This window comes from Poecilia reticulata, linkage group LG16 (genome assembly GCF_000633615.1).
Source record: "Poecilia reticulata strain Guanapo linkage group LG16, Guppy_female_1.0+MT, whole genome shotgun sequence".
Classification (NCBI taxonomy): domain Eukaryota; kingdom Metazoa; phylum Chordata; class Actinopteri; order Cyprinodontiformes; family Poeciliidae; genus Poecilia; species Poecilia reticulata.
This window is the reverse complement of record NC_024346.1, coordinates 2,787,601-2,814,714: the sequence shown is the minus strand read 5'-3', so window position 1 is coordinate 2,814,714 and position 27,114 is coordinate 2,787,601. Positions and strand designations below refer to the sequence as shown.

At 36.7% G+C, this 27,114-nt stretch overlaps 2 protein-coding genes across 3 annotated transcripts in view; one reads left to right on the top strand and one right to left on the bottom strand.

The window, feature by feature from the left end:
- The window catches only part of ndufaf6 (NADH:ubiquinone oxidoreductase complex assembly factor 6), a 19,909-nt gene extending 6,795 nt beyond the window's left edge, over positions 1–13,114 (bottom strand). The window contains exons 1-7 of one of the 2 annotated variants that reach the window (XM_008430793.1): positions 13,040–13,114; positions 10,375–10,474; positions 10,081–10,203; positions 9,939–9,995; positions 9,120–9,222; positions 8,488–8,621; positions 2,587–2,688 (exon numbers count right to left, since the gene is read on the bottom strand). In XM_008430793.1, coding sequence (XP_008429015.1) covers positions 2,587–2,688; positions 8,488–8,621; positions 9,120–9,222; positions 9,939–9,995; positions 10,081–10,203; positions 10,375–10,474; positions 13,040–13,041 — 621 coding nt within the window. In that variant the 5' untranslated portion in view covers positions 13,042–13,114. Of the gene's footprint in view, positions 1–2,586; positions 2,689–8,487; positions 8,622–9,119; positions 9,223–9,938; positions 9,996–10,080; positions 10,204–10,374; positions 10,475–11,611; positions 11,825–13,039 lie in introns of those variants that run through there. The other variant, XM_008430792.1, reaches the window with a different exon arrangement.
- On the top strand, positions 12,474–27,114 carry nagpa (N-acetylglucosamine-1-phosphodiester alpha-N-acetylglucosaminidase). The gene is made up of 12 exons (XM_008430796.1): positions 12,474–12,653; positions 14,738–14,943; positions 15,018–15,285; positions 16,676–16,815; positions 17,921–18,029; positions 20,175–20,303; positions 20,384–20,589; positions 20,685–20,732; positions 23,337–23,465; positions 24,620–24,751; positions 25,717–25,798; positions 26,699–27,114. Exons 1-12 carry the CDS (start codon positions 12,571–12,573, stop codon positions 26,949–26,951), a joined length of 1,785 nt encoding a protein of 594 aa, XP_008429018.1. The 5' UTR covers positions 12,474–12,570; the 3' UTR covers positions 26,952–27,114.

The window sequence follows — 27,114 nt, the reverse complement described above, 5'->3', positions numbered from 1 at the left end:
AAATAAAATCTCATCATCAGCTCCACATGGGGTGCAGGAATTAGGTTTCTACTCTGCCAGCTCACTCCTAATTAAGTCAGTTAGTTAATTAATTAGAACATATTCTTTTTAGTACAAACGTCTCATTTTTGTAAATTTTAGTCTAAGTTTGATCATGTTTTATTGCTTATGTGAATATAATAAAAACAGTTAATATAAGGAGAGTATTCCCTAATTTAGACAAAAGATTTTAATACACATTTCATCTCGTTTATCCATAACTGCCCTTCTTTCACACTGAATTATTTCTAGCAGACATGATACAAATTGATTTTTAAATCCCATTTTTTCTCTTGCAATCTGTTTTTCTTTTAACATGAGTCACTATCAACTGTGAAACAACCTGTGCAGGCCTGTTCTTTCAACGAAAATTACTTTGTATTCCCAGGAAAGGAAGAACCTGTTGGTGTGTAGACTGGAGTCTGAATTTGTGAAGTTAGCAACGAGTCCCCTGAGCTCTGCCAGCTACAGGTTTGGCCTTTTGTGGCTCAAACATGTTCCTGCACATTCTCAGCTCAACAAAGAATTTGTGGGTCCTAATAGTGTTTGTCAACTTGTTCCAACAAAGTGTTTGCAGACTGGTCTAACACACAGGCTTGCTGGAGGAAAACAGTGCATTGCTGCAACAATTGACAAATGTGTAAAGACTGGATGTAAATGTAACATCAGCAGAAGGACTGGGAAATTAGCTAACTATGTAGCGAGCTAGCTTTTTTTATCGTTGCTTTTGTATCTAGCTAGCTAAAAACAACAACAGAAGACATATTTGATGTCTTATGGTTTTTATGCACTAATGAAATGTTACTTTACTGGGATTCCTGGGAAATTTGCTTAAAACTGAAACTTGATTTTAACTTCAAAAAACAAAACATTGAAACAGAAAACCAATGGAAAACAGCACTTTGATTCCTACTTCCCAATTGCTCTCTCTAAGTGTAATTTAATGTGATTTAGCTTCTAGCAGAATTTCCTAATAGGTGCGAACAATGAGCAAACAAAATTAAAATACTTAGTGTTTGAACAGCTGCATAATGAAAAAACCTCCATGAGGACAAAAATCATTAAGGCGTGCAAGTGGAGACCAAAACATTAGCTGCAAACTCTTAGGAGAAACATAATAGTAAACAGAAGATCTTTGCAGGACATTTTGAGTCATCCACAGCGCTGCAGGTGCAAGCTGCAACCCACAGCATGCCGGAGCATGAGTCACCAGTGATGTTAATTTTAAAAATACAAAACCTATCCCTGCTGTTCAAGTGGCGTAAAAAGTGCGGGAAGAAACTAAAGTGCAGTGGATGTGAACGAGCTGAACGAGCAGCTTTAGCAAAGGATTCACGTCCAATCAATGGTGACATCATTGGTGAAACAAATTAAGATTTTCCTTGTTGAAAGTAATTCAGATCCTCCCAAGGAAAATCCTTCTTGAGTTTCTGCAGCATTTAAACCGTCCCGACATAAAATGTCACCAGAGAAGAGGCTAATTGCACATTTCCATTGGCGTTTCGGACCACTCATTTTCTGTGACCGTCCATCTGTGCCGAACTTGCTTCGTAGATTCATTCTTTTACCAAGTGTGTATGATAGTTGTCCTTCCTGTCCCCTCCATTCATTCCACCCCTTTGAAGCAGGAATAAACATATGTGTGGTGTAAATTATTTAGGTTAAATAATTCATGAAAAGAAACCTTTTTCGATTTAACTTTAATACTCTTCATGATCAGATTTCTGCTGAGTAATTCTTGAATTACCCAGCATGATGCTATTACTAAAACATGCAGACATCATTTCTGATTCTTGCCAGTGTCATGGTAACATCGAGTGTCAAACCAACCCTAGCTGGCTATTTTAAAGAAATGTTGGGTGAATAAACCAGAAAAATCACAAAGATGTGCTATAAAACCAGAGAAGACAAAGCTTCCACAGTAACATCTCCTTAGTTGTTGAAGGTTTTTCCTCTCCAGGTCAGACAGCCCTCCTTGCTAACATTTTCTAAAGTGGCTTTTAATGAGCGAGTCTCTTTGGAACTGACACAGTACATAGCTCTAGTCCAGGAATTTAGGTTTATTGGAGTTTCCACAACAACTCTTAATAACTTTGGCTGAAATGATTAAATGAAAAGTTTTTTTTTAAATATAGTTATTGGAGTTTTAAATTTTTTTTTTACTTAAAGTACTCAATAATATTTTTTAGCTCTATTTTTCTTATTATAAAGATGGAAACTATCTGTGTTTTCACTTTCCAAAGATATCAACATTAAAGAAAATGCATCCATCCACTTGCTTGCAATAGTTTTGTTGAAACCTAAAAATAGAAGTAAAATGGTGGATATTTATAAAAACTATAAACATCTTGTGGTTCTAAAGAAGATTTTTTTCTAGTTGGACTTAGTTCAGTTCAAAGCTTATCCTTCATTACAATCCTGAATGAACAGATATTAAGGTTTTGGATTAGAAAAGCTGAACCTGGTCAATTTCCACAGTCTTTTTTTTTAGAAAAGTAAATTTGATTTGTGTAAAAGTTATTAGAAAATGATTGCCGTGCTACATACGTGTTCAAGGTGCACGTGAGCCTGGCTGGCGATGTCGAACACAACATCTCGAACGTTCTTCTCCCGGCTGCCACGGATGAAATCCTCCTGAGACGCTCCGTGCTAAAAAAACAAAACAAACAGAATCCACTGCGTTTGTTTCCAGATTACAGATTAATGTTGTCAATATCCTGAAACAATTAATCGGATTAATCTGGATAAATCAATTATTGAAATAGTAGTCAACTCATTTAGAAATCTATGAATCATTAACTGGAGCGTACAAACTCAAAAAAGCCCAATTTGTGAAAAATACAGATTTTGCAAAGACAGAAAAAAAATCTTTATCTGTAAATATGTTTGACCCAGAACTCCTTAAGTAGAAGTTTTAGCTTCACCTGGTTTAAATAATGTTAAAAAATTTATTGTTTCCCATTATTAATTGCTTAAACTAAAAAAATAAACATATTAACTGTACAGTGATGTTAAGTCAAGCAGAAAAAACTAAGCTTTTTTCATGTTAATGTTAGAAGTATGTGTTTAGCTGCTGATGTATCATTTGCTACAAATAATCAAGCATTCACTACAGGAATGTTTATTTTCTTACTTAAAAAGGAATAGAAAAGTTTATATGTATTTTTAATGTATTAAAAACCCAAAGTGGTAAAACGTAAAATATGCAAAATGTGGCATATTAGAATAGTCAAGACAAAAGGTGAGAAAATGTTTGTTTACGGGTAAGAAATGGAAGTAGGATGGGTAGGAACATTGAACGGTAAAGTTTCATCTGGAGGACTTAGGGGAAACACGTAAAATTAAACTTTCAAAACTTTTTTCTGAATCTTAAATCTAACAGGTCAAATGTTTTAAGAAAAAAACAACTAAATTTTCTGAGAAGAACCCGTCAAATATGTTGAAGTTTGGACATAAATGAAAAGTCCTTCCAGTTTTATGATGCAGCCAGAAGCACAGGAACGGTTTAGTGACCTTCAGCACACCTGCAGTGATAACAGCTCTTATCTTCTCAGCTCTCTGAGCCAAAATCTTCAAAAATCTGCAGATAAGACTCAGAGAAGCAGCGCATGAAAGACATCCTGAGAATCTGGTCAAAGTAGGAGGAATCTTCATACAGAAAGATGACATATAAAAGTGTCTGTCTGAAATGTGCCTTGCTTCAAAGTATATCACTAAGACTGACAACGACAAGACAAAATATGGACGAATATTTCAAAGAAACTGCTTGAAGATGTTTCTGCAAGCTAGAACATTTCTATAGAAGTTCTGCAGAGGAAAGCAGCTATCACCTTCAGATTTGTGATTTATATTCAATATTTACATAAAATACAACAAAGATTTGTTTCGAGAGGAAAATATTTTCACATTTAATTGTTGAAAGAAATTTAATTCTACAAGGAACATCTTTGTTACTTTCCTCCCATTTGGAGACATTAAATCCCAAAGAAATTTCTCTGAATTCATAACTTCAAATGGACAGATTAACTATTTCAACATTTCATCCTCGAGAATTCAGAGACGATCAAACATTGTGTTTCAAGAAAGAATAAGAAAATAAAGATTGATAAGATAATTAAGTGCAAGTTTGAACCATTATTGAATACAGATATTTTCACTTTACATAAGATGCTGAAAAGAAATTAAGAGCAACAAATCCTGCAGTGGAGGAAATAAGTATTCAACACATGAATCCATTTTTAATGGGGTCACTGACATTACATCCTAGATAATACACACGCAAAAAATCAATAAGACTAAGTCCATAAATTATTTGCTGAGGTGGAAGGGCGCAGCAAAAGAAAAGGGAAAAAAAGACAGAAAGCCAAGAAATCAGCTGAAATCTTTCAGTATTTAGAAAACAGGCTTAGTTCCAATTGACGGCCTGTAAAAAGGTAAATAGTTAAGAGCTTTATTAGAAAACATACATTGGTTGAAGACATATTTATTCATCAGTAAGCACCATTTAAATTGTGCATCAGTAAGCACAATTTAAACTTTTTGACCAAGTGATTTCTGACAGAAGGGCAACAATTATCAGAAGACCTGTGCAAAAGTAAAGGACCGCTTGAAGGAGCTTTAGAAAGGAACTACCAGTTACAACTTTTCTATGAAGACGTTAAATAATTCTGTCAAATGTTTCCTATGAGCGCACTCACTGCACAAGACTCCACTGCTGAAGAAAAAGCCAGTTAAAGTCAGTGAAGTCCAGGGAGATTATAGTCTGGTTGAGATTAGAGCAAATATTAATGGATGACACTTCATCAAAGCAGATTATATGTCTCTATATCTATGGAGGATGTCTTGAAGTTGTCATCAATAAAAAAGGTTTTCTCACAAAATATTAAAATACATTTTACTAAACATTTTCAATACTTATTCAATGAGTGTTTTCGCTTGATCAAGCATAACTTATGAACTAATGAACTTGACTGTTGTCATTTCCATGTTGATACACTCATTAGAAATATATTTACTGACAATACATCATTGTGTTCAATAATTCAGATTTTCATCATTTCTCAGAATCTTAGTGAGGAGATCTGACTTCATCTTTGAAAGGATCAAAATAGCAGTGATTTTCGTTCCAAGAACCATTCCTCCCTTCCCGCTTACATGCAGTACATTTGCCGAGGAGGTGACTCAGCTCCAGATTACTGAGAGATGACGAGAAAAATTGATGCAGGTAATAAAGGGTATTGAAAAGAAGAAAAATATTATAAATGAAAGGATAAAAGACCAACGTTTCAGACCAGAAATAAAGAAGAGAAATCATTTCAGGGACTGCAAAGCTATTAGAAAGCACCATTGTCCTCGCTTTGAACCATTTCCTGGTTCTGACAAATATTAAACCTCAATAAATGCACAGTTATACTTGATCTGCCTTTAAATAAAATAGCTGTGGTGCTAGCTCATGGTTGAGTCCCACTTTTGCTTCTTTTGAATACAACAGACGTAAATGGAGCAACAGAAGTACAGTGAAGGTGTACTGTAACAAAGTTAGTGATAAAGTGACAAATAAATGCAGACACAACTTGCAGTGAAAGCTTAGATTCGTCTGTGCAAGCAGAATGACATTTCCAGGAAAATCTGCAATAAAAAAAAGACAGAGCTCTTAAAACCAGAGATGTTACACATCGGTTCAAACAGAGAGCCAGTTTTTAGCTCCAGTATTGTCTGAGGTATGAAATGGGATGACGGCATACGGCCAACGTTGCCCCGACTGAGAGCTACATTTTTATGGAGACTTGATGTGCCTCATTTCACACCTGCAGCTCCCATCAGACACGTCAGGAAGGGACAAACCAAGCAGCAAATTGGCTCAAGCTCCCGCTTTCCCACAGATCATGAATCAGTGTTTAAAAGGACTGAAGTATAACTCAGGAAATGTTAGTTTACACTCTTAAACCAAAAACTTTTGAGTTTGCACTATATAACACATAAATGTATGATGTGGCAATAATCATACAGCTAGAGGCCTTTAAATTATTAAAGGAACCTCAAAATTTGTATGTGACTACCACTGAGGTGTCTATAAATACCAGGGAGAGAGTTGTGGTGAAGTTTAAAGCAGGGTTAGATTCTACAGCAATATCTCAAGCTTTCTAAATAATTAAATGCGACCACAATCAGATTACGGTGCCAACGCTTTACGATCCCAAAGCGAGCCGCATGAAGACGAACGTAGAAATCACAAAGGAGAGCACTGTTAAGGGAAATAATGAGCCGTTTATGGATCACTTTTAAAGTTTATTCCGCAATGCAAGCTGACAGCAATATCACAAAACCATAACAAGATGAAGGAAGCTAATAAAAACAAATAACTAATAGCAACGGCGCATAGAGAAGCATTAACTACTATAAGGAAATCTGTTTAGATGGGGAGTCAGAACCAAGAGTGGTGGGATTGTGAAGTGACTTAAGATGGAAACAGTGAGTTAAAAGATTTGTGGTAGTGTTTTTTTACAAAGTGAGCTTTATTCCTATAAACAAACTGAGTAATTATTATCTGCATGGAATATGGGACACATACATATTCAGTGGAAGCCAAAATTCTCCCTCCATTAAATTATTTATCCAGTGGATCTTTGGTTGAGGTGGAGTTGGCCAACCTGGAAGTCCAACACACATTAATCAAATAGTTTGACCTTCTCAGCTTGCAATAAAGTATTTTAATGACCTAATTACACAAACACTGTCTGAGAACTTTTATCTACAGATTAAAATGCTGTAAGTGTTTGAGTTTTTTTAGTTCAGCTTTTCTAAAAGCATAAAAATAGGTTAGAAATAAAGATTACATATATAAAGACATACTATAAATTTATAGCAATGACCCAAGTAAAACTCCATCAAATAATGACGCCATTAAATGTCTTTGGTGTCAGTTTTAGTGTTAAAGCTAAATTAACTGTGAGAAGAACAGAAAAACTAAAAGATTCTTGATCAGCAGCCTGATTGGGACGTTTTGATGAGTGTGTTTAAATGAGTGTGGCTCATCATGCTGCTGATTTTTTCTTATTCCTCTCTCCTCTGTTATGTTTAATCAGTCAAGTGTTACTAGAGAAATATTCCATCTGTTGTCTGCCTTCTGCATCCTGGACATATTACTCATATCTTTTAATCAATAAATATTACATTTGCTCTTGTTTTACTTTATGCTGTAGATAGTTGTTATGCTGTAGATAGGGTGTTGCAGGGTGTTTAAACGCAGCTCCAGCTCCCTCTTCTGGAAGCGGTGAGGAATGCGGGTAGAAATCCTGATGTCAGAAGCATCATCTTTGCATCAGAGGATTTTTTAAGGGCAGAGCTTGCATGCTTCAAACAGCAGCCCTGGTTCCCCCCGTCGGCTCTTCTAGCAGCAGCAGTTGGTCTTCACGCTGGGCAGAAAGCCCAGACAAGGTTGGAAAATGTTTGTGGCATTATTTTCCACAATAGTTTCAATCCAATGCTCTCATGTTTGCCAAACGGCTGCAGAGTAACATTTCCTCCCCTTGATTTCCCCCTTTCCTCTCCTGCTTCTGTCAAAGCAGGGGAGTAAGGGGCCTTTGCCTCGCAGATTATTTAAATCAAGGGTGTCCAACTTTTAGATGGATCAATCATTACCAGGAATCTGAAGAACCAAATAACTGCTGATGTGGGAATTCAGACATTTGATTCAGGTGTTTTGGAGCAGGAAAGCATAGAAGTTACAAAACAATGATGGGAATTTTTGCGTAGAGTTTCTCACTTTAAATGAGCTGAAACTCCTTTAAGAGACGAGCGCCAATTCAGATTTCTTCTGTCTCAAAAGTCTCTACATATAAAATATAAATAGCAACAAATTTGCTAAGTTTGCAACAATATGGTGACAATCTTCCAAAATTAAGGAAATTGGGTGTGATTTATCAGTGAGGGATTTATCAGTGCACCTCCTAATATGTATATAAACCTTGTCACCATATTTTTATTTTGCAGTTCAAGTCAGGTAGAAGAAGATAGGAGAAGTTCTACATTAACTTAATGAAATGTCTGCAGATCTCTAAGGTACAAACATTTGCATGATGGTAGCATATTTCTCCAAACTTCTCCAACCACGGTCTCTGCAACCATTTCTTCACTCACTCTTTTCCGGTTTTGGGATGAACTGATATATGAAAATTTGGGTCAACACAGAAATTCGATGTTAATATTGCGGTTATGACCGATAATTGACATTTACCAATTATCTAAGTTAATTATCTATGTTTTTTCTACCTTTCTGCACTTCCCACGTTTCTTCTCTGCTTCAACATCGAAACCTGTCCAGCATTGTGTTAATTTGGAGACATTTTGGAAAGGACATGCAGACAGTGCTGACACTGATGTGGGATCAAAATCTGAACTGCAGCAGCCTCAGATATTGCTTTCATAGGCTGAACAGAAGCAACTCACCAGCATGCAAATATCCATGGGCAGGTAGACTTTCCTCCGGCTGCTGTTGTAAGGAGTGGCTCTGAGACATGTGGCGATTCCCTGAGCTTTTCCTATGTGACTTGCTGCATGATCTGCATGAACATTTTTCACTCCTGCAAACAGAAAAAAAATCTCAGCAACAACATCCTACTTTCTGAGAAATCTTGCAAAGTTTGCAAGTGTTTTAATAAACAGAAGCTTGCAGTGATGACGTCTTAGGTTTTTCCTGTCCATCCTTAGACCAGACAGAGGGGTGATCAGGACCTTACTAATGGAGTTGCTGCTATTTTTAAACCCAGAGTAGACATAAGTGGTAGCTGGAATGAGAAGCTGCTTCACCCTGATGTCACTCCTGTATTCACTAATGAGGAAACAGGAAGACAGCCAACAAAACTGGTGAGTTAAGCGATGCAATGATTCTGCCAAAGGGGGAAAGGTCAGAAAAGAGACCAATGCTGCTGTCTGAGGGAAAAAATACCTTTTTTTAATTTCAGCAACTCTGAGACTTGTGTAAAAAAAAAAGCAACATGAGAAAGCAGCATTAAGGAAAGTTGATGTTAAAAATGCAGCAACATGTCAAACCTTTAGCACCATTTCTCATTAATACGTACCTAAACACTCCAGCAGCAGGTATAAGAGTGAAGACTGTGTGTTCTCTGAATACTTCTCAAGCTCCTGTAGGTTCCTGTAGGCTCTGTCATCCAGGTCCTTTTCCTGGTCAAACAGAGACACTCAATGAGTTTCAACATTAACAAAAAGAAACATCATTTATTAATGAGTATGATCAATTATTAACTAGGGCTGCAAGTAACGATTATTTTAGTAATTGATTACTCTGACAATTTATTGAATATTTGGATATAAAATTGGCACATTCTGCAGATTTTTCTTTTAACCATTTAAGCCTTTTAATACAATATTAGAAGTACATTAAAAATGAAAAAAAAAGTAAATAATTTAATTGCTTTTGGAAAAAAAAGAATATTTCTGCTCTGCATCCTCTGGGATTTGAAGCTGTAGTTCAAATCCAAGAAGTTATTTGAACTTTTAAAATGCTAACTAGCACATAATAACAACTGTCTGTAATGAAAAAATCAGAGTAAAACTATTTGCAACTGCATAGAATTAAAAACCATAGAAAATAACTATTAAAATATGAAATGTGTCAACAAAAAGATACATAAACGAAAGTCTACAAAAAAGAACTGTAACCATAGGTACACTCACTCTCTTCTATCTAAAATAAAACTGTGGTCTCAGAACTTGGAAGCATTTCTGCTCAGAGTTCTTCATCCTTTGGCTCCCAGATAAGTCAAAGGACAGGAATTGATTCAGGAATTGATTCACAGTAATTACTCAGTGCTATCTGAACTAGCACAATGATGCCCACTGGACAAGCTGAATGCTATTCTTTTAACTTTCTTTCTTACCCTTTCTGTAACAATCCTCATCAACCATCTCTTTGTAAGACCATGTGTCTTCACTGCCTACAAAGAAAAATACATATGGAGATTATTGACCCCTAAATGCTTGAAAATGTGTCGATTCAAACTTCTTTGTAATGACATTTACCTTCCACAGCTCAGTGCTGACTGGCTGGTTCGGAGGGTCATCTCTGTAGATCTCCTCTATAGCCGTTTTCCAGAACTGCATTCGCATCAGACCAATGGTCTTCTGGGAAACGGAGTCCTTCACCTAGTGAAGACGGAAAAACAGGGAGTCCAACGCTGAACGCATTAGTTGAAAGAACTGCTGGTATCAGACACTTCTATCTACTTTTCCATACACCTAGCATTAGTCTGACAATAAGTTTTGACTTCAATATGAAAAACAATCTCCCATTCAGCGTTATGGAGGAATACCTGCCTGTGCCAGCTCCACATTAAAGGCTCTCAGAGCCAGAGAGGAGCGCCGCGCCTCCTCTGGGAGGAGGAGACACGACAAGAAGCCCTCATAGTCCCTGGACCTGAGGAGGAGGAGCAAAAAGAGATTTAAGATTCAGGAGGAACTTTAAAGTCACTGTGAAGCAAATTATGTTAGAAATGTAGCAAGTTACATGAAAAAAATGGGAAAAAATAACACAAGCAAGAAAAAAATGTTATTTATGAAAATAAAATCTTATAAAAGTGCAAGAATAGAAATTAAGACACAGTTTAAAGACTAAATTAGCAATAAAAGCCCTTTTAAGATTTGAAATAATTTATTACATAGTCTTAGAAAGTTTCAGGACTTACAAATATATACATATATCACAATGACAAACTACATTGTTTTAATTTATGATTATGCCGATTATATATATNAAAACTTAACTTACTCCTAAAACCTTTTCACATTTTGTCCCACTAGCCTCAAACTTAACAGCAATTTTTGAGATTTTAAGTGGCAGAACAACACAACAGAGCTCATAACCGTGCAGGAAAATATTTAATGGTTTTCATAAAAAGATTAACACAGAACATCACCCTGAAAACATTATGCATACAGTGACCAATAGTGGTGTGAGCATCATGCTGTGGGAGGCTGGATCCAAATGCACAATATACATATAAATAAATAAACACTTTGGGTTTACCACATAAAATCTTATTAAAGTACACTAAAATGGTGGTTTCACGATGATAAAATGAGGGAAAATTTTTATTATTTGTTTAATTTTAATGGATGATTCTATAGGGCTGCACAGTGGTGCTGTTGTTAGCGCTGTTGCCTTGCAGGAAGAATGTTGTTGGGTCTCTGCATGTTCTCCGTGGACATGCCTGGGTTCTTTCCGGGTACACTTCAAAAACATGACTGTTAGCTTAGCTGGGTAGCGTAAGCCGATTACAAGAGCAAATTCAAACCTCAATCTTAAAACAACATCTAAATACTTAAATAAGCACATCATTAGCGCGTTGTCTTATTATTTAGCAGAAATCTAAATGAAGAAATCCATAATTAAGCCCACTAAATTCGAACTAAACTGTCTTGTCATCCATTTAAAAATAATTACAACATCTAAATAAAATAAGTTCTGCTATTTTAACTATTTTCTGCTGTAAACACAGCTGATGCATGTGTTTAGTAACAACATTCATCATGACTGTTAGCAGAACTGACCCACCTGACCAGGTTCAGGCAGTATTTCTCACTGTGCTGATTCTCCCCTGCTGTGTTTGTTGACGCTCTCACACTTTGAATTTCAGCCGCTCTTTGAATACAAACTCCGCTCAGTGCTATCTTTCTGGGAATACTGTAAATTAGCGATGTTTTTCTGCTAAATAATCCATGCTGAACACTGACGCCGACTGCCATGTTCCCCTTCACCTAGTGTTGCGTTCTCTGTACCTCGTAAATATGACGTTCGAATTTCTAATTTAACTTTGTGTTGACGTCAATGTATTTTATAATCAACAAATATATATTTTTGGGAAGTTTAATTGATTTAGTGAATTAATATATATCGTCAAATGTTACTCTTTTCCTTGTTTTATTTTTATTTTTATATAACCCGACAGGATGAAATTGTTTTTTCCAATTTACATGAATGAAGCAGGTCCTCTCCTGTGTTACATTAAAACGTTCCGATGATTATCCGGCAGAAATTGACTTGAAATTTGAAATATTCTTACAAAAAATTTACTAAATTTTGCTCTTACTTAAAAAAAAAACATATCACGGATTGGTAATATAATTACATAATTTTGCGATATATACACAACTTTGCAACTAAACAATAAAAACCAAAGACTTGAATAAAGCTTACTGACACATGGCCGGAAATTAGATGATAATAAAACCATAATACATTTTTAGATTAATATAATTTTAATTCTCTCTCTTTGATTGAGATATGTTGAGATGTTATTTTATATTCTTAATGTTAGACTCAAATAGGGCAATAATTAACATGCATAATTGCATATTTAGATATTTAGTTGTACAAGAAGACGTGGTTTGGCTTTTATTTTTGCAGTTATCGGAAGTGTGCCCCACAATGTTTGTCTTTACGCTGTGCTTTACCAGTACGATGATGTGGGCTTCAACAGGAGAGCCTAGTTTGACAGGGTAGTTTTCCGCCATATGGCAGCAGAGTGGGTGAAATTCTGTTATTCGTGGCTGCTGTTGTGGTTCTGCATCCGGGCATCCGAGTCCAGAAACACTCGGTAAGACCGCTGGTGTGTTTTAGAGCCTTAAGCCGTTAGTAGCCTGTTAGCTGTTGTTAGCTGTGTCCGTTGACAGAACTGTCTACTTTGACCCTATTGAAGTGACGTGTGCTTACTTTAAATATTTTGGCTAAGATATTTCCAAATTAACACCGTGTGTTAGTGTAAACACCACCAAACAAAAAAGAAAGAAAACTAACCCTAACTTTGCTCAACAGTTGTTTGATAAGTTTCTCGTTTTTAACTCTTATTTGAAATGTTGAATTCACAGTAAATCATTAAGCTCATTCACAGCAAGGCATTTAGTCTAACGTGACAAATGTAAAAAGCCTTTTGAAAGCTGTATAAAACAAGCAGAATGTTTGGTTTTATTAGAGTTTACTTACATAAAACTATAGATATTACTTGCATGACCCAACTTCAAGTCACAAGGTGGGACGTCACGTTTTAAGGAAGCTGACAGTTTCTTCCGAAATGTTTTTCTAGCTGCATGTTTTAACCACAAGGTGGTGCTGTTCGACCAGATCTAACACGATTCCAGTCATAATATAATACAATATAATATAATATAATATAATACATAATATTGTACAAGCTTAGAAAAAGTATCAATACTACATTTGTTTACTCTATTTTAATTTAATTTTATGTGATATTGAAATTGGTTACATAACTGAGAAGTAGAAAATTGTTTGCAGAACATTTTATAAATACATAACTAAGACATGTAGTGAGCGTAGGCCCCTTTTATTGCTCATACAGGTAAGTCCACCTGTATGTGAATTAATGTCATTTAATGATTAATTCAGCAGTCATATATCTTCCTTAGGGATTTGTTAAAGAGGAGTAATTATTATGAAAAGCAAGGAAGAAAACAAGAATGTCAGAAATATAAAATTTTCAGTATTTTTATTAAGGGCTAGATTAAAAAAAAAGGGTAAGCACAACTTCAAACTTGCCAAAACATCTGAGAATCTTTTGACACTATCAGTAGTGCATGCTGCAAAAATTGCCTTTTTGGTTTGCCAAAAGCCACGTGAAACACGACGCTCTGGTCAGATGAGACAAAAAACCTGAACGTAGCATCCATACTGTGAAATAGTAGCAGCATCATGCTTTGCGGAAGCTGGTCAGAGTTCAATTTGAATAAAAGGTTATTTTCTTTTCTTTTCTTATGTTATCTTATACAAACTTGAAATGTGATTATTTAGCAAAAACAGGATGTAAAGAAGTAGAACCACATGCCAGAGCTCAAAAATGCCATTTTTAGTTGAATATAATGTAATTGGCTGAAGCTCTTGATTAAATTAAATGTTATCAAGTAATTAAAAAGAAATAATGTAAATAAAATAAAATAAAATTTCATTTGTTTTTGCAGATCTCAAATTTATCACATATTGATCCTAATAAGGTCTTAAAAGTATAAAATTAAACTTATAAAAATTCAGAAACCCTGTTAGCAGACAAAAACCCGCAAATAGTTATCAATCCAAAACAGACAGAATGAATATTTTAGGCTAGAAGCAAAGGAATCTCCTCTGGAATATAAATGAAAGCAATACGTAAAATAGAAGTGGACTTCAACTGACAAAAAACAATAATTTCAGGGAATTTGTATCTGGAACAAAAAGATGCAACAATTGCAACATTTCCCCCAGAAAACTTGCTAAGTCCGATGGTTGGGTGCTAGTCGTTCAGCCAGTGGCCTGTCATTTTTTTAGAAAAATATTGAAATATATTGAAAATATCACTTATGTGTTATTGAAAGATTGTAAGACCTGAACACCAATTATAAATATAAAATGATACTGAGGAAAAAAAACCTAGTTCTTTGTGAAAACACATTCCATCATGTGATGAAGCAGCTTTCTGCAGCAGCCATTTTACACCTGAAATTCATCTCTGAAAACGTAGAATTTATAAGTAGATTCAACATTTACATTATTATTTAAAACTGGAGGAGTTAGCCCCTTGTCTGATATATTTTACATGGGAAATAAATCCAATTGCCACCCGTTGAAAATTGGATTTATGTTGGCGTTTCTCTCTTTAGCTCTCTTCTAAATAAGCCATGCACTTTCCAGACGCTCTCTGGACAATGACCTCCTGCAGCCTTACACTCAGGGTCACGGCCCCGCCCACTCTCACCGCCACGTCCGGGACTGTCAGGCCCTCATTAATGACAACGCCACCTATGAGAGCCATACCCCCCACGGCCGAAGCAGTCAGCCCGTTGCTGAGTCGAAGGTGTTTGTGACGGATGTGGAGAAAGGCACCAGATGGGTTCTTGGTAAGTAAGAGTGGCATAATTAAAAATCCAAAACTAAAACTATTCAACTTACTTTGCTGGATTTCTGTCTCCAGGTCACATGACTGTGGTCCACGACCCGCTGAAGATGGTGTCTGTGTTGGAACCAGGAGGGCCGGGTGGCTGCGAAATGAAGCTCAGGGTGTCTGTGGAGGACACGGCTAAAGCTGCAGGGTGTCTTTACGCCCAAAATGGTGGATTCTTCAAGACAAAGTCAGGGGAGTGTCTGGGGAACGTGGTGAGCAGCGGCAGGCTGGTGCAGGACAGCAACGGGGTGCAAAACGCCCAGTTTGGAATAAGGAGAGATGGCACCCTGGTGTTTGGGTAAGAAAACAAGAAGTCATTGTTTTTCTTTTAAGGCATTGCCTGAAGTAAGTCAGATAAAACCCTGCGGTTTATTTTAGGATTGATTTATTATCAATAAAGGTGAGCTGAAAGTATTGAAACCCTGGTTTTATTATTGTGCACACATAGTGCATAAACTAAAGCTTTAACTTTTTTGTGCTGTGGAGTCATTTGGCTGCTGTGGAGTCATTTGGCTGCTGAGATCTCGATGGCTGCCGAGATCTGATGGCTGTCCCGTGTTCAATTAAAAGATTTATTGTCTCCAGTTTTAACTTTTAGTCTGAGCCTTTAGTTCTTGTCTTCCCAATTCAATTAAAATTAACATTTTGACTGAATGATTCATAAGTCTTTCATTGAGAGTCACTGATATGATCCTTGCTGGTTATGATAGATGTAAGATGGTTTGAACCTCTTTTCAACTCTTCTGTGATTTGGAGTCAAAGTTCAGGTATTATTTGAGGTTTTGAAATACTAATCATCTGCCAACAAGGTTCCCAAACCTTCTGGAAGAAAATGTGCATTATATATTTGTTGCTTCATATGTAAGCCCATAAACACCAGATTCCTCTGAACCGCTCTGCTCGTCTCCACATGACTTCATCACATGTACAGGATGATCTCTCCTCATGCTCGTCCCTGCTGACGGGCTCATTTAGTTATGTAAAGCACATCACAACTTCTGCTGAGTGGTTTCCTGTTAGCATGTTCATGTAGCCCACAGTTTAACCTCCGGTCCACTTCAACAGATGCTCAACAACAATCCTCCTGTGACAAGTTCATGTCTGTTGTTTATTTTGCTAACTTCAACATGGCAGCTTGACACTTTCCAAAAACAACACACTCGTTTCTCTGTATGGCTACAGAGAAACTGGCTACAGAGAAACGAGTATAAAATCTGGTGATTACTGCAGTAGGATGGAGCAAAAATGTATAACTCTGAGAAAAAAACACTGTCATGCTCTCAGGCCTCTGGAAACCATCAAGAGGTTTATTTAACTTCTTTGTTTGATAACCGAGGTCACCAATTCCAGGAATTTCTACATGATTCGACGTTTACTTGTGTTAAACAAATAAACGAGTGAAGACTTGGACTTATGTGCTTTAAGAACCCAAACTGAAAAATTATTAAGAATATAAAATACAGCTTCATCTACAAATCTGGACCATTTGCATTGTGTTTACACTGCAGATGGGATATTAACTGACATTTACTTAAATTGACCTTTTTAGATAAATCTGTTAGAAACATTTAACCATTTAAACTGAGTGAATATGACACTAATGTTGGTGTTTTGTGTTCTGGAGGGTGATGAACTGTGAAAAGAGGCCTTTAAATATAAATATATAAATCTTGTCTTGTGATGTGCAGGTATCTGTCGCAGAAAGATGTTTTAGATCAGTCCAACCCCTTTGTTCAGCTGGTCAGTGGAGTCATTTGGCTGCTGAGGGACAGGAAGATATTCATCAATGAGAGTCTGCAGGCGGAGTGCAGTGAGACCGAGGAGACAGGTACGCTTTGGATCTTCAATAAACTGCTCAACGATTTTGGTTCAGACATCAACTCTTAAGATTTGACACAGTTTAACCCAAACCCAAGTGAAGCTTTACAGAAAACCATCCAGATTTTCTCTTTCTAAATTCAGGAATGCGATTCTTGATCACACTAGTAACATTTTGGAGAATATCCTCCATCCGTGTCCAGAATCAGATTCCCTGACCTCAGCTCAACCTAAGCAACTGGACGAGCTCCAGTCCTGCAGTAAATAAACACAGCAGTATCTCAGTTTCTCCGCCTCCCAATGTTTGCATAGCACACAAACTCATCTGTGACCTGAAATAAACACTTTGGCGCCACAAAAACGCAACATTGTCATGTTTGGTTAGCAGTGACAGGAGGGCCTGTGTTCCAGCCATCAGCTTTCTGAGCAGCAGGCAAGTTTAGGAGCTCATGATACTCTTCTCTCTGTGATTTCTACAGAGGAATCTTAGCATCATCGTGTGATGGATTGCAAATAATGCATCCATCTTAAGTAAAGACATTGTATGCAGATGTTGCAGTTAAATCTTTATTTTTAAAAAGTTCAATTCCTGCACAGACCAAACGGACTTTATAATCATGTTGAACTGCAAGATGAAGTTGCAGAATGAGTTGAGTGGCAGCCACACTGCTGGTTGGAGAAGTTTTATTTTTACAGAGTAGTAAGATTTATTTGACATAGAGACCTAGACACGTCGATTTCTGTTTCCTGTCTTATACCTGGAACATACAGAAACGTACAGCAACTGTCCCACCTCCAGAGGCTGGGGCTGTGAGGTTCTTACCAGTTTAGTCCTTCCTGTGTTTCTGCTTCTGAGATCATGGACATTAATGCAAAATCAACAGATCTTAGTGCATAATTATGAGCTTACAGCAAAATTTTCACAAAAATATTGTGTTTAAGTGAAGCTAATTCCCACCTGCAGGTGGCATTAATTCTTCTACTACACGGCTTCCTTATTCCTAACTTGAGGTCAAAAACATGAGTACAGAAAAAGCATTTGCCGTTTTGTTTGGTCAGTTCTGTGAAAAAGGTATTTTAATAAAATCCGTGAATGTTTTTTTTCTTTACGTCAGGGTCATTGAGGTATTTTGCGGATGTGGTGTCGGCCAGAACCGCAGTGGGCCACGACGAAGAGGGAAGACTGATCCTCTTTCAAATTGATGGTCAAACAGAAAAAAGAGGGTAAGAAAAAAAAAAATACATTTACGATTGATTAACATTCTCCTCTGAGCATGTAGTCATTTTAAAATATTGATTAAATGGAAGATGGTGTTTGTAATATTCCACACATTAAGTGGATTCATGCTCCCCAAGCACAGCAGTCAGCAGCCTTTACAAATGACTATACTTGCCCTCACTCCTGCAAACTAAGCTGCAAAACCTTCATTGAAAATCTAATTAGTCGGTTTATATAAATGAAACACTATTAAAAACATTTTTGCTTTATAGCAAGAAAGAAACACAATCCAATGTTATTTTTTATGGTTTTTGAAAAAATCCACTTAACAAAGATTGTAGTAAACTCGGCTGAAAAGTCAAATAAACTTTGAGATAATTACTTTAAGTCCTGGTTATTCCATGTGAACCTGTTTGTTTGCAGTGCAAAGGCTTGTTGCTATGTGGTAAAAGTCGACTTTATCCTGATTCAAAACAAACAAAAACACTTGGAGTCATTATAATAAAACAGGCTGTTAGTTTAATGAGGTGTTTACTTGGAAGCTGAATATCTCCAACATAAAGTCATTATATGTGAGTCGCAGTCAAAATAGGAGAAGGATAATAAATATGGCGTCAATGGTAGTTAAATGCAACAATAAATAGGAGATTATTCATTAATGATGGTGAATCTCAGTGACAATAACAGAACCAGGAGACTTTAGAGAAAATATTTAGAGACTTTATTAATGAGATGAACTAACACAGCAAAGTCTGTTTGTCTTCAGCTCTTTTTTCTGGTAATTCCACCAATCAGTTATATGGGTTTGACTTCCCTTCACCTTGTGAACCCCCACATCCCTGCTGACAATCTGCAGATTAATGTTCCGCTGTTAATGATTTAGCCAAGAATAGCACAACACTATGACATGTCTAAACCTCTGACTTCTGTGTTTTTCTTGTCAATATCAGCCCCCAGCTGATCAATAAAACGTGTTAAAGTCAGGTTGGACCAAACAGACTGACCTTCTGATTTCTACCGGCAATAAAAATATATGTTATTGTTATTGTTCACCTAAGTTGATATTTTTTACATGGGTAGCATGAATAAGCAAAGAGTCCTGTGGTTCATTTACTTTATTTTTAAACAATATTACTTCAAATTAACAAAGTATAAGCTGCTTTATTATTGCAAATTTGCACTAATGTCTTAAAATTAAATTAAGCGATGATTTAAAAATAAAATCTAGTGTGTTTCCTGTCTCTCTAAATCAGTGAGTATCAAGTAAGAAGCGATAAAACGGCTGAAGCAAACAGTTTTCTCACCACTGAGTTCTGTCATCTCACCAGAATACAATATGACTTTAAATAATACCAAATCTTACAGCTGGGTTCCCTTAACCATTCTCAAAATAACCAGAAGAGTTTGATCACATTTTCACAACATAAAATCTGAATTAACGTGGAGATAAATGATGAACCTTTACCTTAAAGAAGTTGTATGCAAACATTTGGCCAAAATCATAAAATCAAAATATCTGAAGGCCAAAGAAAGTCTAAAATATAGGCTAAGCATGTAAAATTTTTATTAACCACACAGACAAATGTTTTGTTGGAAAGGGATATGTAAATAATTATACATACAAATTAAAAAGGGTCTTGCAAGTTTGACTCATTAAATTAAAATTTTCAAATTTTCTAGGTATAAAATTAGAAAATGTTATACCTGTGGTAAAAGTCAACTTTATCCTGAGTCAAAACAAACAAAAACACTTGGAGGCATTATAATAAAACAGGCTGTTAGTTTAATGAGGTGTTTACTAGGAAGCTGAATATCTCGGCTTCCTAGCTGAGATATTCAGCTAGTAGTTTCTAGCTGAATAAAATGAAGTAATTTCTGAGCAATGACATCAGCATTTAGGTCACTCTTTCTTTGAAAACACATGCTGTATTTAGCCAAGTTTAATAAATGCACTAAAACAGATTTGGGTGCAGCAAAGTCAGCTATAGAGTAAAAGTCACTGAATAGATGTGCTTCTTACAGGGTAATGCAGAAAGTTTATATTTTACCTTGTCTGTGATAATGTTTCCCTAATTAAAAATTTAAAGTCTTCATCTACATCAACCTTTTATTTGTTTCCAGCATGTGAAGTGTACTGTCTGTCCAAACAGGATGAATCTCTGGCAGGTAGCAGAGTTCCTGAAGGACAACGGAGTGGTCAATGCCATTAACTTGGATGGAGGCGGGTCTTCTACCTACGTGGTTAATGGCTCTCTGGCCAGCTACCCCTCTGATCATTGGTGAGCCACTAATCCCTCACATGAAGATTTCTGATATTTCTTCCTTTTCTGATTATGTATTTATTTTTAATCCTTGCCAGCGCTTCCGACAGCAGGTGGCGCTGCAGCAGAGAAGTCTCCACTGTTCTGTGTGTTCATCAGCCTCTATGCCAGCCGGCAAACTGCAGTGAACACGGTGAATGCGTTGACGGACGCTGCCGGTGTGAGAAGGGCTGGCGGGGTGCAGCCTGTGACACCCTGGTGTGTCAGCCCCCCGCCTGCGGACCCCACAGTCTCTGCACAGCCAGTGAGTGGACTCCTACCTTTAATGCTGCTGCTAAAGTTTCTTCTTCCTGTTTATGGAACATTTTATTTTTCTGCCTCTCTGTCTGTGTGTTGCAGGTGGTTGTATCTGTGATGCTGGATGGAGAGGGACAAACTGCAGTGAAGGTAAAGACGGATCATTTATTAGCACATACCCACTCTGCTTGTAAAATAATTCACACCCTTTGAGCATTTTTTAAAATTATTCTTTCACATTAAGCCACAAATGTCAGAGTATTTCACTTTAATTTAATGTGAAACACAAACACAATGTGGACCATTATTGTGAACAATCAAGCGAGTTTTACAAATAAAAATCTGATGTACTTTTTCACTCTGTCTCATTTAACAAAATACCCTTAAATAAAATCTGGTGAAACCAAAAGTTGCTAATTTGCTCAGTATAAATGCAACTGTTCAGTTTAGTAAAGGTAATTTTATTTATATAGCACATTTTCAGCAACAAGGTGGTTGGAGAACATTGAGTTACTCTGACCTAAACCTTTTGACCTACATACAAAATGCTGCGTGGTGGAAAACTACAGACCCCACAGTGAAATACTGGTGTTGTTAGCATCTTGCTGCGGGATGCATTTTCTTCAATAGGGGGACGGAAAGCTGGTTGGGGGAAATTGTTTTCACACTTGAGAACCAGAATTGCAACATTTTGTTACATTTTCAGCCTCTCCGGTTTGCTCTCACACTGCTCTGTGTGAGAGCATGCTAACATGCTAACTAATGAAAAACCTGTTTACCCCCTCGAACCACCGAAGGACACGACGTGAAACCCTTTGAATAAGACATGAGCCCAACTTTCCTGTTCACAAAATGTAAATACAAATGGAGTGGCATCAGATTGTAGTGATTGTAGGATTTCTCTACGTCTTTGGCAAAAGACCACCAGCCATTTCTCCGGCTTGTACTAGACTCTCTAATTTGTTTTGGTTGTATTTACCCAGAATGCCCTGCACTGCAGTCTGCTTCCTGCGTTTGGAGCAGTCTCTGGTTTGCTTGGCGTTCACACATGCATTCAATCTGCACCAAAGTCCACATAAATCGAACCGAGACTGGAGTTTGTAGGCAGACCAGAGTTTGCTTTTTTGTCCACATTCACAGTTCCCCAATCAAAACGAACTTTTTAATTAAGTGAACTAGAGTTCGATTCAAGCGGACGAAACAGGGCTGATGTGAATCCAGAAGAATCCTGGAGGAAAACCTGATAGACTTATAAAAACTTGACACTGGTGTGATGGTTCACCTTCCAGCAGGACAGCAATGCTAAACATGCAGCCAGAGCTACAGGGGATGGTAGATTCATGGCTTAGAATGGCCTAGTCAAAGTCCAGACCTAAATCCAGTTGAAAATTTGTGACAGAACTTGAAACTAACATCCCTCAGACACTCTCCATCCATTCTGACTGAGCTTTTACTAAATTTATACCACACTGCTCAAAATGTTTGAAAACAGGTAACTGGATTTATGAACGTCTCTGTTCTTGAGATGGAAATAAAATACATTTGACAAAAAGTGGAAAAAAGTTCAAGGAATTATAATATTTTGGAATAGAACTGTAAACCCTTCTGTACAAGCATGTCAGTCTCAACTACCTTAAACCTGAAATTCATTATAGAAGTAAAACTTTCAGAGAACAGTCAATGCTGACTTTTTCAAGACACAAATTAGTTTTCAAAGAATTATGAGATATAAGTCAGTGTCTCATAAATAAGATGATCTTCAATAATAATAATCTTAAATCAAGATGTAAGATTATTGTATCTCAGTGACAACACGCCCTTTACCCACATCATTTCTGAAAGATGTACATGAACTCCTCCTCACTTGTTTACAGCTACTTTTATATGTTGTCTTGATAAGTTTCCAGCTCAGCAGCCAAATTATCAGATCATTTGTTTTTGATTGTTTTGCTCATAGCCATGAATTATAATGAGAGTTTAAATGAGTCAAACTGTGAAACTGATCTGCAGTGAAATCAGACGATGGCAGTTTTATCAACCTAACTTAGAACTTCCAGACTAATTCAGCACATTAAGTTAAGATTTTATTTGCCTTTCACAACAGTAACATCTCACTTTGGGATTATTATAGTTATTCAATACTGAGTCAGTACAATAAAATTTTGTGAGGGCAGTAAAGTGGAGGATTTATGTGAGTAGTTGTTTATTTTACTTATTAGTTTTATCTCTGAGTTCTTGTTTGGCGTTGCACGCCAACCAACTTATGTAAAAATACTATTTATGTAAAAAATGTTGCCCATACTGTACAGTATTTTTTTTTCTTCTGTTTTTATGTATTTGTATTTTCTGTCTTTGTGTGAGCCTACTTGTTTTTATTGCCTGTCACTTTGCTGCTGTTGAACAGAACATTCCTCATTTTGGGATAATTTCTATTATATTTCTCCTTTTAATTCTGTTTTTCTTAATGTATGAAGGATTGCATCTGCCACACAATGGAACACATTTCCAGAATTGATGTCAGATGTACATAAATAGTCTAAAAGAGAAACAAAGGGTTTTTCAGGAGTTTTTGTTTTGTTCTCTTGTCTTTTAACATTATGTTTACCATATTCATTCTGCAACTACATTATTTTGTGAGTGTCTGGCTTTGTTTTCTGGGAATTAAATGTATTTAGAAAGTGTCAGGATAAGTAGAAATGCTAAAAAAAAATAAAGTAAAACTCTTTTTCTTTTTTCTTTCTTTGTTTTTTGAAGCATGCCTCCCAGGTTTCTACGGCGACGGCTGCACCAAAACCTGCTCTTGTTTTAACAACGGCTCCTGTGATCCTGTCAACGGTCGCTGTGTCTGCCCTCCTGGTTTCCATGGTGACACGTGTGAAAAAGGTATTGCTATGTTTCATTTCATATGTAGCTAAGATAAACTCGCATAAAAACTTTATCCAGGCAGCTAGCACTAGTGACTGGTCAGTCATTCAATGAAAGAAGTGAATAGATTTTGGCTTTTAACCTGTTATGATATTACAGAGATTCAACCTTCTGTCATTCAAGGCTCTTTTTTCAGTAAGCGGGTAAAAAATGACATGCATAAAAAATTTAATGGCCAAATTGCTAAAGTTGAACCACAGGGTCAAAGTTGTTTTTTGCTCTCTAGTGGGAATCACATCCAGTTGTCTAAAGAAGGATAAGCACTGCCTCTGTGATGGATTCATGAACTTCCAGTGGTTTTTCTTTTTTTAATATCTTCAGGACTTACAGCTGACCTGTGTTTCCGTTCCAAAGAAAAAGCTGCTGTAGTTTAAATAGCTATAAAAAAAAAGTTAATTCTGGTTGTGAGAAAAAGGGATCACACACTCAGTGCATCAATTCACCACTATGTGAAGGAAACATGTTGTTTTACATCACGTACCACGGAGAATGCTACTGAAAATGTTTGGCTGCTATTACTTTGAAATGCATCGTCTGTAAACATCATTTTGTCATTTTGAAAACATGGTTTAGTTATAGGTGGAAAAATACAACAATCAGACTAAAGTTTTATCCCGACTTCAGCTTTTCTGTGCGAACAACTCAAGTCTTTTGTGCTCCATCAAGACTTTACTGGTCTTGTTTTCATTCACAGCTTGGTGACACAATGGCATTGCCTTTATCTCCACTAAATGTAAATTAAAGGATACTTTCTAGCAAAATTCCCCATATTTTAAAACAATTTTTATTTAATTTATTCATCTGTCCATATTGTGTCTGTAAAGTGGCAGAAGGTAATTTGGTAACGTCTAAGCTTGCTATAATTTAGTTGTATTGATGTTGGCAGTAATTTGTATTATTCTATATACTCGTATTTAAAATCTCTTCATTGAGAGCAAAATGAACCAAAGGCAGATTCCTTGTTCATGTCACAAGCTTGGCAAATGAAGTCGCTTATGATTCAAGAAGTTTGTTTTAGAAGAAAAAATGTAAATGCGATATTTTATCATTTTTATACAACTTTTTGTGTCATCGAAATTCATCATAAAAACCTAACTGTGTCTGTTTTTCAGCGTGTCCTTTGGGTTTCTTCGGTGCATCTTGCGCTCAGGAGTGTCGATGTGACGACTTGTGCCCATGTGACCCGCAGACAGGAAGCTGTAACACCACATTACCAGTAGACACCAATTACACCTTACACAGAGGTTCGTGCCCAGCTTTATTTCGTGCATGGGACTTTGTGGTTTTCTGCATATAAACACAACCGTCTGTACTTCATTATCTGCTGCTGGAGTGCAAATTTACCTGTTTAGAAAAATCAGGATGAATAACAGAGTAGAAATGAGCAAAAATCAGCTAAACTGAATTTTTTGTTTCTAAAATGCATCCAGACTTTTATGTAGTTTATTTGGATATGCATGTTATTTAAAACCGAAGCTAACATTTCATTTTTGAACAAGAAGACAAAAGCATACACCCCTGAATGAAACAGAAGCTGCTACCTGAGTCATGTTGTGTCTCTGTTGTTATAGAGCTCAGTGGCCTCATGGGATGAGATATCAAGACTGTTACATAGGAGATAAAGAACTTTATCCTGGAAAAAAAAAACAGAATAGAAAGACAAAATGCTCTGAAGTTGGAAGGAAAAAATACAGTTTTTGATCAATTCAAGATCCAAATATGTTTAAACAGATTTAAGGCAGGATTTGCTGGCTCTCCCTTTGGCTACATTCACATATAACTGACTTTTTATAGCAGTTTCAAAGGCCCAATTTCTATCAGTTAATCCCCAGTAAAAATCCAATTTGTGCCACATCTATTTGTTGAACTACATGGGATACGTATCTGATTGTTTTCAAAGCATCTGCAGTCTGAAGATGTCATGTCACATTTTATCCAACTTTAATATCGTTGTCGTGAAACGTGTCATAATTCTGCACCGGAAGAAGCCAGACGCAGTAAATCCAGACGTAAACAATGACTGGAAATTATAATTATGAAATTATGAAAAACGTCTGTGTCAGTAAAGTGCATCATATCTCAGTCCCACCACTCTTAGTTTCTACTACATATCCAAACAAACTTCCCTAAAGATGCCACAGTCAATGCTCCACAAAAGGCCATTTCTATTAGTTACTTTCTTTTTATAAGCGTGTATTTTTCTCTACAGCTGGACGATGCCTGGCCAAGCAGATTTTTACATCCTGGAGACAAGAAGAAGAATCTCACAGAGAGCAGCCTTATCTGACAGAGTAAGGTTTTAAAGGTCAAACCTCTGACTTTTCTTCTCTGCTGTCATTTTTCAGTGAAAGTAATAGAAACATAATGTCCTCTCAAAGACAAAACAACTTTAGTGTTTCCACTTAAACATAGTATTGATCTTTTGTAAAGTTACCAATAAGAAACGAAGGTAAACAAACGTGTTCAAACAAGTCTCAGTGGTTATAAAAGATAATAGTTTTTTTCCAGTGCCACTAGAAAATTGTTAGTTAATTTTAAACTGAAGCGTTTCTTTATAAATAAAAACATAAGAGAAAACTGAAGGGACAATTCTAAAGTCTTCATTCTGCTGTCTGCTCTCGTCACGAGTTCGTTAAAAAGAAGAAGATGAAGATGTTTTGACAAATGAGAAAAGAAAATCACACTGAAAGTCAAACACACTGGAAGTGGTATGATGGTCTTGGACTGTTTTGCTGCTTTTTCATCTGAAAGTGGGAATAATGCAGAAGGACAATAGTGTAAAAATAGCATTTGCTTTATCTTTGAATGGCTCAAAATTAAACAAATTAGAAAATAACCTAATAAAAGTCTGGATTTAAATTGTGAAATTATTTACATCCTTTGGAAAACAGACCAAATCGTGGAATTCAACAAACAACTGAGCAAAGTGTTTTCAAATAGTTTACACTAAGGTTTACAGTGAATGAGACTGTGCTGGCTGCTGCAGCTTCCTGTCCATTTGTGTCATGTGACCCAAACGCAATCTGGTGAAAATCTATTCACAAATGATTTCAGTACAAAATCAGTGTTTTTGGTGCCTTTTCAACATTTCAGTGCCTGGGCTTTTAAAAACGTCCTTCCTCTTTTTCAGATTAAGTTAATTTATTGAGTGCAGTGTCATGAAATTGATGTAATTCCTGCTTTTTTCCCAGGCGATCATGGCTGGTCATCACCCTCGTCCTCACTTGTCTCCTGTTGGCCAGCCTGATCATCTCATGTCACCAGGTGTGCCACAGATCAGTGACATCGCGCTTCCCTGAGCGAAAGGATTACTCCTACGTACCGCTACGGGACATCAACGGAGCCCCTTCACGCGCCGCAGAAACTAGGAAGGGGAGTTTGGGAGTGGAGGACTCTGATTCCCAGGATGAAATCTGGTCTCCGTCACACTCAGGGAGGTCGTAGCTGCCTGGAAGATCGAGGATGAGCAGTGAGAGCACTGTTATTGCACAAAAACACTCACTTCACGTTCTGCCACCAATACGGGAATGCTGATGTGAAACACGACAAAGCCCAACAGTTTTACAACATTCCTCACATTAAACATTTCTTCAGTCTTTTGGCAGAA